The sequence below is a fragment of the Spermophilus citellus genome (genome assembly GCF_964194105.1).
Source record: "Spermophilus citellus genome assembly, chromosome: 10".
Taxonomy (NCBI): Eukaryota; Metazoa; Chordata; class Mammalia; order Rodentia; family Sciuridae; genus Spermophilus; species Spermophilus citellus.
This window is the reverse complement of record NC_138197.1, coordinates 91,840,245-91,854,603: the sequence shown is the minus strand read 5'-3', so window position 1 is coordinate 91,854,603 and position 14,359 is coordinate 91,840,245. Positions and strand designations below refer to the sequence as shown.

Genomic DNA, 14,359 nt, shown 5'->3' with positions numbered 1-14,359 from the left:
CAGTTTTACTATTTTGGTCCTGCCTATGATAGAGACAATCAAGTACATCTGTTAAAATTTTAGGAAACATAATTTAAAATACTTGAAGTATTTAACATGGATGACATCTAGTCACACGAATCCTAGGGTTCTCACAAAAATTTAGGGAGAATTTCCAGTCTGAAATTTTTGTCTATGTGTTACTTTGTATAATTCGACATATAAAATAATGTACAATTTTACCAATGTATAGTGTAAAATAAATTTTAAGTTATTTATTCATTTGAAGTGCTGGGGGTGAAACTCAGGGCCTTATGCATGCTAAGCAAGACCTCTATCATTCAGTTATATCCCCAGCCCAATGTTCCTGCCATGGGAGGCTCTTTAACATTCCATTCCCTTAATAAAAGAACACACACTTACGTTTATTGATCCTCATTATAGAAGCTCTTCTTCACAATGTTATGTTCAGGAGACAGAAGGAGGCACCCACAATATAGACTATGCAAATTCTAATGAAAAACTACACCATATGCTCGGGGGTGTGATGAGGCCTGCATCAGCACTGAATCTATAAATAAGTTCTTCATAGATGCATTGTGCTGTGCACCCTGTTCCTGTATTCAAATTATTTTATTAAGTATTTTTTGGGTCCAATGAAATTAATCAAGAGTTGTTGAAAAATAGCATGTTGTGGACCTGTGCAGGACCCAGGGCCACAGTAGGCCCGGGTCCATCCCACCACCCGCTGAAATCCACCTGAGCTCAGGCTCTGGCACAGGACCCCATCTTCAGACCAGCAGACCACCACAGGATTTCAGGCCTGGCCCGTATCCACCCATACCTACATATGTGGGACCCAGGCCCAAGGTAGGTCCAAGTTCGCCATTCACCCGCACCTGGGAGCCCAAGCCTAACCCACTTCCATCTTGGGACACTGCACACATCGCCATAGCCTTCCCCATGCAGTAGACCCAGTAGACCCTATTTTTTTTTAAGCAGACAGGGCCTAGAAGCAACTGCACCTCAGAGCAGGCATCCCAAAGACAGTGTAAGGCCTACCCTTTGAGCCCCATCTCTGTAAGACATTGCATCCATCTTGGGGCACCTCCACTATTATCTCTAGTTTCCTCAGCTATTGTCACCAGCACCATTAGTTGCAGTAGCATACATTGGGGGAAACCAGCAGGATCTGGAAGCCCAACATCAAGGTGAGGTACAGATAATCTGCATGGGTACTACAAGAATATAGGGTAGAAAATGTAATATCTCAGATCCACACTGCAAGACACATAGACAACATGAAAAAACAAGGGAGTAAAGTGCCCCAAACAAACCAGGACACTATAGTAACAGAACCCTTGGACAGTGAAGGTGATAAAATATCAGAGAAGGAGTTCAGAATGTTCATAATTAAAATGACCTGTGAATTAAAGAATGACCTAAATGAGCAAATACAGGCAAAACTGATCACTCTAACAAAGAGATAAGAGCAAAATACAGGTAGCAAAAGATTACTTCAAGAAAGAGATAGAGACTCCAAAACAAAACCACTCAGAAACCCTTAAAATTAAGGAAACAATAAATCAAATAAAAAATTCAATAGAAAGCATAACCAACAGACTAGATCACTTGAAAAAAGAAAGAATATTATATAATGAAGACAAAATATACAATCTGGAGAATAAAGTTGACCACACATTGAAGATAGTAAGAAACAATGAACAGAATATCCAAGAATTATGGGACAGCATCAAAAGACCAAATCTAAGAGTTATTGGGATAGAGGAAGGCACAAGTTTCAAAACAAAGGAATGCACAATCTCTTCAATGGGATAATATCAGAAAATTTCCCAAGCATAAAGAATAAATTGGAAAACCAAATACAAGAGGCTTAAAGGACACCAAATGTACAAAATTACAACAGATCTACACCAAGGCACATTATAATGAAAATGCCTACCATACAGAATAAAGACAGAATCTTAAAAGCAGCAAGAGAGAGGAATCAGATCACTTATAGAGGGAGACAAATTCATATCTCAGTAGACTTTTCAACTCAGACCCTCAAGGCCAGGAGATCATGGAACAACATATACCAACCTCTGAAAGAAAAGGGATGCCAACCAAGAATCTTATATCCAGCAAAATTAAACTTTAGATTTGATGATGAAATAAAAATGTTCCATGATAAACAAAAGTAAGAGAATTTACAACTAGAAAGCCAACACAACAGAACATCCTCAGCAAAATATTCCATGCAGAGGAAATAAAATATAATGATGAAAATCAGCAGAGGGAGGTATTACACTAAAGAAAAAAATAATCAGAGGAGAAACCAAGTCATGTTAAATACCCAAAATAAACAAAAATGGCTGGGAATACAAATAATGTCTCAATAATAATCCTGAATGTTAATGGCCTAAACTCACTAATCAAAAGACATAGACTAGCAGATTGGATCAAAAAAAAAAAAAAGACCCAACAATATGTTACCTCCATGAAACTCGTCTCATAGGAAAAGACATCCACAGACTAAAGGTGAAAGGTTGGGAAAACTCATACCACTCACATGGAATGTGGAAGCAAGCAGGGGTTTCCATCCTTATATCTAATAAAGTAGACATCCAGCTAAAGTTAATCAAAAGGGATAAAGAAGGATACTAGATACTGCTCAAGGGAACCAGAGACCAACAAGACATAACAACTATAAATATATATGCCCTAAACAATGCAGCATTTATGTTTATCAAACAAATTCTTCACAAGTTCAAGAGTCAAATAGACCAAAACACAATAATTTTGAGTGACTTTAACACAACTCTTTCACCACTGGATAGATCTTCTAAACAAAAGCTGAACAAAGAAACTATAGAACTCAATATATTAGACTTAACGGACATATATAGAATATTTCATCCTTCAATGAGTGAATACACTTTCTTCTGAGCAGAACATGAATCCTTCTCTAAAATATATTATGCCACAAAGCAACTCTTAGCAAATATAAAAAATAGAGATACTACCCTGCATTCTATAAGATTATAATGGAATAAAATTAGAAAACAATGATAAAACAAGAAATAAAAGCTACTCCAACTCCTGGAGACTAAATATTATGCTACTGAATGAACAACTGGTTGCATAAGACATCAAGAAGGCGATTAAAAATTCTTAGAGGTGAATGAGAACACAGACACAACATATCGAAATCTCTGGGACACTATGAAGGCAATTGTAAGGAAAGTTCATTGCATGGAATTCATTCCTTAAAAGAAGAAGTAGTCAACAAATAAATGACTTAATATTACATCTCAAAGTCCTAGAAAAAGAAAAATAAATCCATACCAAAATCACTAGAAAATAGGAAATAATTAAAATCAGAGTTAAAAATCAATGAAATTGAAATAAAAGAAAAAACTGAAAAAATTGACAAAACAAAAAGTTGGTTCTTTGAAAAAAATAAAAATAAAACTGACAGACCCTTAGCTATGCTAACAAAGAGAAGGAGAGAGAAAACTCAAATTATTAACATATGTGATGAAAAAAGCAATACCACAAGAGACATTGCAGAAATAAAGAAGTGATTAAAAATTATTTTGAAAACTTGTACTCCAATAAAATAGAAAATATCAAAGGCATCGAAAATTTCTAGAGTCATCTGATTTGCCCAAATTCAATCAGGATGATATCACAATTTAAACAGATCAATTTCAAGTGACGAAATAGAAGATGCCATCAGAAGCCTACCAACCAAGAAAAGCCCAGGAGCAGATGGATACACAGCTGAGTTCTACAAGACCTTTAAAGAAGAACTAATGCCAATACTCTTCAATTTATTTCAGAAAATAGAAAAAGAGGGAGCACATCCAAACACATTTTATGAGGCCAATATCATCCTGATTCCAAAACCAGGCAAAGACACATCAAAAAAGAAAAAAGAAAAGGAAAAAAGAAAGGAAACTTCAGACCAATATATCTAATGAACACAGATGCAAAAATTCTCAATAAAATTCTGACAAATACAAAAACATATCAAAAAGATAGTACACCATGATCAAGTGGGGTTTATCCCAGGGATGCAAGGTTGGTTCAACATATGGAAATCAATAAATGTAATTTATCACATGAATAGACTTAAAGATAAGAGCCATATTATCATCTCGATAGTTGCAGAAAAAGCATTCAACAAAAAACAGCACCCATACATGCTCAAAAGATTAGAAAAATTAAGGATAACAGGAACATATCTCAACATTGTAAAAGCTATTTATGTAAGCCCCAGGCCAACATCATTCTAAATGGAGAAAAATTGAAAGCATGATTCTCTCTAAAATCTGGAACAAGACAGGGATGCACTCTTTCACCACTTCTATTTAACCACTTCTCGAGATACTGGCAAGATCAATTAGAGAGACAAAAGAAATTAGGTAAATAAGAACTCAAATTAGCACTATTTGCCAATGTTATGATTCTAAACTTAGAAGACCCAAAAAATTCCACCAGAAAACTTATAGAACTAGTAAATGAGTTCAGCAAAGCAGCAGGATACAAAATCAACACCCATAAATCAAAGGCATTCCTGTATATCAGTAACAAATCCTCTGAAAGGGAAACAAGAAAAACTACCCCATTTATAATAGCATAAAAAATACTTGATAATCAACTTAACAAAAGAGGTGAAAGACCTGTACAATGAAAATTACAGAATGCTAAAGAAAGAAAACCTTAGAAGATGGAACAATCTACCTTATTCTTGGATAGGCAGAATTAATATTATCAAAATGACCATACTACCAAAAGCACTATACAGATTTAATGCAATTCCAATCAAAATTCCAATTACATTCCTCATAGAAATAGAAAAAGCAGTCATGAAATTCATCTGGAAAAATGAAAGACCCAGAATAGCTAAAGCAATCCTTAGGAAGAAGAGTGAAGCAGGTAACATCACTATACCAGACCTTAAACTATACTACAGAGCAATAGTAACAAAAACAGCATGGCATTGGCACCAATGGTACAGAATAGAGGACACAGAGACTAACCCACAAAATTACAATTATAATAGACAGAGGTGCCAAAAACATTCACTAGACAAAAGATAGCATCTTCAACAAATGGTGCTAGAAAAACTGGAAATCCATATGCAACAAAATGAAATTAAACCCCTTTCTCTCACCACGCACAAAACTTAACTTAAAACTTATCAAGACCTAGGAATTAAGCCAGAGAGTCTGTGTCTAATAGAAGAAAATGTAGGTCCTAGTCTTCATCATTTGGGATTAGGCCCCAACTTCCTTAATAAGACTCCTATAGTTCAAGAATTAAAACCAAGAATCAATAAATGGGATGGAATCAAATTAAAAAGTATCTTCTCAGCAAAAAAAAATAATCTGTGAGCTGAACAGAGAGCCTACATCTTGGGAGCAAATTTTTACCCCTCACACATCAGATAGAGCACTAATATCTAGAATATATAAAGAACTCAAAAATCTTAACACCCAAAAAACAAATAACCCCATCAATAAATGGGCCAAGGAACTGAACAGACACACCTGAGAAGAGGATATATAATCAATCAACAAACATGAAAAATGTTCACATCTCTAGCAATTAGAGAAATGTAAATCAAAACTACTCTAAGATTTCATCTCACTCCAGTCAGAGTGGCAGCTATTTAAAATACAAATAACAATAAGTGTTGGTAAGGATGTGGGGGAAAAGGCACACTCATACATTGCTAATAGTACTGCAAATTGGTGTATCCAATATGGAAAGCAGTATGGAGGATCCTTGGAGAACTGGGAATGGAGCCACCATTTGACCCAGCTATCCCACTCCTTGGTCTATACCCCAAAGGTCTTTAAAACAGCATAATACAGGGACACAGCCATATCAATGTTTATAGCAGCACAATTCACTATAGCTAAACTGTGGAACCAACCTAGATAACCTTCAGTAGAAGAGTGGATAAAGAAAAGGTGAGATACACACACACACACACACACACACACACACACATACACAATGGAATATTATTCAGCATTAAAAGAGAATAAATCATGGCATTTGTAGGTAAATGGATGAAGCTGGAGAATATAATGCTAAGTAAAATTAGCCAATCCCAAAAAAAACAAATGCCACATGAATTCTCTGATTTAAGGATGCTTGTCCATAATATGCTGAGGAGGTGGATAATGGGAGGATTAAATGAACTCTAGATAGGACAAAAGGGAAAATGGAGGGGGCATAGGGGTAGTAAATATGGTGGAATGTGATGGTCATCATTACCCTAAGTACATGTAAGAAATACATCATTACCCTAAGTACAAACAAAGGAAGTGACTCTACTTCGTGTACAACCAGAGATATGAAAAATCTGTGAGGTGAACAGAGAGCCTACATCCAGGGAGCAAATTTTTACTCTTCACACATCAGATAGAACACTAATTTCTAGGGTATATAAAGAACTCAAAAGGCTAAGCACCCAAAAAACAAATAACCCAATCAATAAATAGGCCAAGGATCTGAACAGACACTTCTCTGAAGAGGATATACAATCAATTAACAAATATATAAAAAAATGTTCATCATCTCTAGCAATTAGAGAAATGCAAATCTCACTCTAGTCAGAATTGCAGCTATTATGAAGACAAATAACAATAACTGTTGGTGAGGATGTGGGATAAAAAGTACACTTGTACATTGCTGGTGGGACTGCAAATTGGTACAGCCAATACAGAAAGCAGTATGGAGATTCCTTGGAAATGTGGGAATGGAAATACCATTTGACCCAGCTATCCCTCTCCTCGAACTATAATCAAAGGATTTACAAACAGCATACTACAGGGACACAGCCACATCAATGTTTATAGCAGCATAATTCACAATAGCTAAACTGTGGAGCCCACCTAGATGCCCTTCAGTGGATGAATGGATAAAAATAACAATGGAATACACAATGTAATTTTAGTCACCAATAAAAGATAATAAAATCATGGCATTTGCAGGTAAATGGATGGTGTTGGAGAAGATAATGCTACGTGAAGTTAGCCAATCCCAAAGAAACAAATGCCAAGTGTTTTCTCTGATATAAGGAGGCTGCCTCATAGTGGGGTAGGGAGGGAAAGCATGGGAGGAATAGATAAATTCTAGATAGGGAAGAGGGGTGGGAGGGAAAGGGAGGGGGCAGAAGATTTGCAAGGATGGTGGAATGTGATGGGCATGATTATCCAAAGTACATGTATGAAGACACGAATTGGGTGTCAACATACTTTATATAAAAACAGAGAGAGATATGAAAAATTATATGTGTAATAAAAATTGTAATGCATTCCACTGTCATTTTTAAAAATCAAAAGAAAGAAAAATTCTGCTCTATAAGTGTAATATGAATTGTAATGCAAGAAAAATTCTGCTCTATATGTGTAATATGAATTGCAATGCATTCTGTTATCATACACAACAAATCAAAATTTTAAAAAATAATTAATTAATTAATTTTAAAAAAACAAATAACCCAATCAACAAATGGGCTAAGGAACTGAACATACATTTCAAAGAAGAAATACAATTGGTCAACAAATACATGGAAAAAATGTTCAACATCTCTAGCAATTTGAGAAATGCAAATTGAATCTACACTGAGATTTCATTTCACTCCAGCCAGGATGGCAATTATTAAGAATACAAGTAACATAAATGTTGGTAAGGATGTGGGGGAAAGGTACACTCATACATTGTCGGTGGGACTGCAAATTGGTCTAACCACTATGGAAAGCAGTATGGAGATTACTCAGAAAACTTGGAATGGATCAACCATTTGACCCAGTTAACGCACTCCTTGGTTTACACCCAAAGGACTTAAAATCAGCATATTACAGTGATGCAGCCACATCAATACTTATAGAAGCTCAATTCACAATAGCTAAACTATAAAACCAATCTAGCTACCTTTCATCAGATGAATGGATAAAAAAATGTGGTATATACAAACGATGGAATATTACTCAGTCATAAAGAATAATGAAATTATGGCATTTGCAGGTAAATTGATGGAACTGGAGAATATCATGCTAAGTCAAATAAGTGAATCCCCCCAAAAAAAAATGCTGAATGTTTTCTCTGATATGTGGATGCTAATTTACAATAAATGGGGGCTTAGGGAAGAATAGAAGCACTTTGGATTAGACTGAGGGAAATGGAGGGAGGTAAGGGAGGGGGAATAGGAACAGGAAAAATAGCAGAATAAATTGGACATTACTACCCTATGGGCATTTGACTACATGACCAATGTAATTCTACATCATGTACAATCAGAAGAATGAGAAGTTGCACTCCATATATGAATAATATGTCGAAAAACATTCTGCTATCATGTATAACTAATTAGGACAAATAGAAAAAGAACTTTAGATCATTGAAAAAAAAAGAATAGCATGTTGTCAGTCACTCCTTTTATCACTTTTGAGGAAACATAATAAGATTTAATAGAATTCCCATTAGTAGCATACTGGAACTTGATTCATTGAATAATGTTGCTTCTAACAGTCAACTTTAACAAAATAACATCAAGCAAGAAGACAAGTAGCCCCCCCATGAATGGTTCCCTTAACCTGAAACCAAGAAAGCTGTTTCTAATGATACTGATGTTTGATGAATGAAATATTATCTAAGGCTTATGTCCCTACCGAATACATAAAAATTGACTTGGTGAGACTGAATCTAGACACAAAGCTTACAGAACTTATTTTGTAACCTATATGTATCATATAATTCTAGAGTGTTAAATGGATCTCTGGGGGTGGAAATATTAGAGCAACTATACATAAAATAAGTGCCCCTTTCTAATCGAGTACTCAGTGTCCAGGGCCATAATGCCTTCTCATAGGTTTCAAACACCTCACAAAAATCATGGGAGCTTACTAAGTCAGTATAATTGTCCTATTTTTCAAATGGTACGGATGAATTAGATGAAATGGCTTTCTTAGAATCTAACTTTCTTATCTCTAATCCATTCCCCTGACCTTACATCATACTACCTAAAAAGACCCATATTTACAAAATTGTAAACTTCATTAGTTTTCTGGGGTAAAAATGTTACCACAAGAAATTTGTATTCCATGTAGTATTCTTAATGTAAAAACTGATTACTCCTGTATCAAAAACTGGCTCCAAAAACACCCAGGCACAAATGTACAGCAAACTAGGATTTTACTAACAGTTAAGAAAGGCGAGTACCTCAGCCTAAATCAGACCAGGAGCTTCCTAAAAATGTCATGTAATTCTGGTCTTCTTTATGGCTGTTCCATGGGAAGTAGATTGTCATAGTAATCTCCCTAGCAAATTGAAACTATATTTCAATGCTTGAGCCCAGTGTCTAAAAATGATAAAAGCACTGTTTTAGAGATTAGAGGCAAAGGAGGTCAACTCCTTGAATTTCTTTACTCCTGACATGAGCCTGACTTCTGGTTTTTCTATTTTAGGTTCAGCTTCAGCGAAGCCCAGGCCATGCACTACAACCTGCAAGAAGCTTCTGTGCATATCACACACGTGTGAGTTGCTGCTGAAAACGCAATCACCCTTGCTCTATTGAATGTCTTTCACTCTTTAGCTGATTCCATTATGAAAAACAGTGCTGGCACAGCCTCATGGTCACGTAACAATCCTCTCTTATTTAGGTGGCTAACACTCTTAGAGTTTATTTACAAAGAAGACACTAATGATATATGGAGGGCAATTGGTTGATGGAGTTTTTTATTATAGGTTTTAGTATAATGAGACATTCCACAAACTAAGTAAAGGAAGTTGCTGCAAATCAAAAGCTATCAAAGGTCAGAAAGTATTTGTGATCTTTGCCATCCAAACATAGACACTACAGCAACACTTATTTCTTTTTACTATTAATTGTCTAGCTAAATGTGATGGAGTCTATTCTCAATTTCTTCATTTGATAGTGTGAACCTTCTGTGTCACTCTAAGTATGCCATCATTAATAATTATTATATATGGATTTAGAGTAAATAAAATCATATCTTAATCACCAACAAGGTTTATTTTAAAGGGCAAAAATCTTACATTATTGTACTCTGTTTATTTTCCAGTATCTTTTGCAAAATCTCTAGAAATCCTACATTTACAATTAAACTGAAAAAAAATGATGGAAACAACAACAAAATTATTCAAAGACAAAATCCAGGATAAAGACATTAAAACTGAGGATATATGGCCATGCTTAAAACCATCAAAAGCTGTCAGGTTTTAGTCCATATATAATTCTGAAGATTACTTTTTAATATTAGATACATCTTTCCTAATGATTAATAGAAAATATTTTTTATCACAAGTAGTGGGAAGGAGCAAAAATGAGCTAAAAAGTTTGTCTATATTTATAACATATTTGTAATAAGATCTTTTAATATTGAGATATTATGAAATTATAAACCATTAATAATCCACAACATGATAGAAATTAAATGAAAACTTTAAGGTTGGTTCAAAATCATCTAAAAATCAAAGACAATGTTGAAAATGTTTTAGGAATATCAAACATTTAAGTTTTAAAGTTTCACATCAATTGAAGAATACTTGAAATAATATTGCATGGTATTAACGGGATTTTTCAAAGTTCTTTTAAGGCATTTTTTATTAATGTCAATGTCATAATAAAACACTTCAAGTTAAATTTTTTAAAATCACATCCTATATCCATCCATCCATATGTACAAAATATGTTCATACAATCATGCTGTTGTTGGCAAACTACAAGTACATAATTAAAACATATTGACACACTATTACCATTGTAACATTTCCTCTGTAAAATAGTTCACATTTTTTTATTCTGCAGCTGTTAGCTGAATTTATAGCAGAGAGCTATATGATGACTAACAGATGACTTCATGTTTCATTTTGGTTTTTATATTCTTCAAATCCTACTTGGAATGGTGATGATTAAATAATTATCCATTGTTACTGATTCAGAACATCAAAAGAGAGCAATATAAAAATATATGAACACACAGAAGCAACCTAACCACTGATGGAGGAATGGATAAAGAAACATGGTATATACATTTTTAAAAAATAAGAAAATCTTGCCATTAATGACAACATGGATGAACCCTGAGGACATGACCTTGTGCTAAATGCAATAAGCCAGATATGAAAGGATGGACATTTACAAAATCTCACTTATGTAAAGAGGCTAAGATCTTCCAATTGATGGAAGGGGAGAATATAATGATGATTACCAAAAGCTGGAGGAAGAGGAAACAAGAAGTATTAAACAAAGTGTACAAAGTTTCAGTTGTGCAACATGAATAAATCCCAGAGATCTGTTGAACAGCATAGGACCTATAGCCAGCAATACTGTACTGTGCACTTAACAATTTGATAAGAAGGTAGATCTTATGTCAAATGTTCTTATCACAAAATGAAGATCATAGTAATAAAGAGAGTGGGAGAAATTTTAAAGGTGATGATTATATTTATGGCATAGCTTGTGACGGTGTTTCACAGCTACAAAATTATCTCCAGATTAATTAACTTGTATACATTAAATATGTGCAGCTTTTATCTCAAAAAAAGGAGTTTAAAATTCCATGCTAAGTCACAGGTGAAACTTGAGCTTCTGAAAATTAAATGTGGATGCACTGCAATTTTTACTTAATTTAATGCTTTCACTTAAATTTAAAATTTGAATTCTAAAACAATATATAATAGCATAAATCACTTATTGATTAATGAAAGCTTACAAAAAGTGAAAAACTAACATAAAAAGACATTAAAACCACATCTTCCCTCCACTTTTTCTTCCTGGATGTCTTAAAACATCATAATTTCAGCCACTACAAACCCAACTGCAGGTTTAGATGTCCATATACTGTCCTAGAGCATACGTATAATGCATACAACTCTTCATAAACTTAGCAAACTCTTATTATTTAATCCTAAAATACATATATACACAAAAATAATTCATCAATTTTTTGTTAATTTATGTGTTTCTTCTCTTGGAAGAAATCATAAGATTGCAACTTTCTAATGTATTGAAATATCCTGTTATGTTTAAAATATTACTTATTAATTACTGTTGACTTCTCTATTTTGAGGATAATTTGTCTTCATTATAAAAATACTACAATCTAAAATATTTCCACTTACATAAATTGTAACATTTTGAAATCAATCTATAACAAGTCAGGCTCTATTTAGTTTCTAATGAATAAAAGATAGCTGTTTTCTAATACTAACATTTAAATTTTTGTTAGTTTTTCTTTATCGGATAGCTAGATGACAGATGATGCTTTTCATTCACCTCTAATGATAATATGAGCCTAATGTGGCACCAGATCAACCTTCTCTGGAGGTTCCAGATGATTAGAGAAAAGTGTGCTTACCATGTTCCAGCCAGGGTAGAGGTAGTCTGTACCCACAAATTCAAAGTAGTGAGCAAAACCTTCCTTCAGCCACACGTCTTCCCACCACACAGGAGTCACGAGGTCACCAAACCACTGCAGTAACAAAATGAATGGGCATCAGAAAAAAAAAAAATCATATCTATCTGGAAATGACTTTATCTAAAACTAAATGTATTAAACTATGATTATTATAACTGGAAGTCATTCCCCGATTGATTTAGTGATCTTAAAATGTGTTGTGGCAAGACTGTATTGATTGATTAAACTACTTGGGCAACGCTAATGTTTTATAAATGCATTCAGAGAAGAATAGAAAAGAATGATCAGAGAACATGACAAGAATATTTAACTTGGAGAAGAAAGGAGTGAGGAGAAAAACATTGATGAAGGCTGTCTTCAAATGTGTGAAGGCCTATCATGTAGAAGAAAATTTTGTTTCTTGTGGCCCTACAAGGGAAAAACTAGAACTAATGAGTAGAAATTAGGATTGGTAAATGGCTGCTGAAAATGCAGACAGTCCTCTGACTGAAATGACCCAATATACAAAATACTGCCTTCAGAGGTAGTAAGTGACTCATCACAGGAGGTATGAAAGCAACGCCCTCTAGTGGCAGAGGCAATTCAAAGAAGACACTGGCCAGCTGATCCAACTAAAGGCTGTGATGGTCCTCCACGCCTGACACTCCATGCTTCCAAGATAATGGAGGGCAGGGCCCAAAACTCTAAGATCCCTTCATGAAAAATAAGTTTAAAAACTTTCATCGGTGTTTTGACTAAATTATGATGCATTTCTCTGAAACCTGTGCTTCATTAGGACCTGTTAAGGAATATTTTTCTTCATTAATAAAAAAAAAAAAGTACATTATATGCTGGGAGCTATCTTAGAGACTTGAGATTCAGTGATAAAAAGTTAAATAATTCCTTTCTCATGCAGCTAAAAGTTTATCGTGAAAGCAGGAAGATGAAGTGACACACACAATAAAAAGACAAAGTAATGAACAACACAATTTCAGAAGTTAATAAAGTGTTTCAGGATGGAAAAGGGAGTGCTTCAGATTGTGAAAGCAAAAAGAATGTTAGTAGTTGACATCTAAACTTAGACTTTAATGACAAGAAAGGGACAGCAATGAGAAAGCCCTGGGTAAGAGGACTCCAGGCAGACACAAATCACCTTTGGTGTGAAGACCCTACTTGGGAATGAGCTATTTCAGAAACAGGAGGACCCATGAGGCTGGAATTTAGCAAAAATGAGGAGGAGGGAAGCCTGGAAAAGTCCTAAAAGGCAGACAAGTACCAGATCATGAACAGCTTCAAAAGCCACAGTAGAGAACTTGGTGACTAAGGGTCTTAATATTGATACTCAAGTATCAGTTCATCCAGGGACCTCTAAGTGAATACAAATAAAAGACAGCTTTGAATATGTTGATGACCGTAAAACACATTTTAAACTATTTTATTCTTTATCAAAAATGCATGTTTCTCTTTTAAATTATCAACTTGTCTTCAAAATCAGTACAACAAATAAGTAGAGAGGGAGGGTAACATAGAAATTATTGTGACAATGACTAAAAATATTGTGCTTTTTCCTAGATTCTGGTCCCTTTCCTCGTGGTAAGTAGTCTACCATGACTACTAATATAGGAAAGCAACTCACAATCTGAAACACATGAGATCTAGTTCCCTGAACAATAATAATATTATCAGTGTGCTTTCATGCCAACAGAACTATCTGTCTAACTTGCCATTTACACAGATATTCAAAAAGCAAACCCTTTTGCCTCAAAAAGTTGTAAGTTTAGATGAAAACCATTCTCTTTAGCACAGAATAGGAGTCCCAGTTATACCTGTAATGAATCCCTTGTAATTTCTGAGCTAAGGAACACATGTCTGACCCTGACCAGGCCAGTATGACAGATACAAACATCTTACAGGTTCACTGCAAAAGGCTGACATTT

The 14,359-nt window shown here is 34.6% G+C and overlaps 1 protein-coding gene across 1 annotated transcript in view; it reads right to left on the bottom strand.

The window, feature by feature from the left end:
* The window catches only part of TRHDE (thyrotropin releasing hormone degrading enzyme), a gene marked incomplete at its 5' end in the record, with an annotated part of 371,592 nt that overhangs the window by 177,130 nt on the left and 180,103 nt on the right, over positions 1 to 14,359 (bottom strand). The window contains one exon of the mRNA XM_081311312.1: positions 12,384 to 12,497. Within this exon, the coding sequence (XP_081167438.1) occupies positions 12,384 to 12,497 (114 nt within the window). The remainder of the gene's footprint in view (positions 1 to 12,383; positions 12,498 to 14,359) is intronic.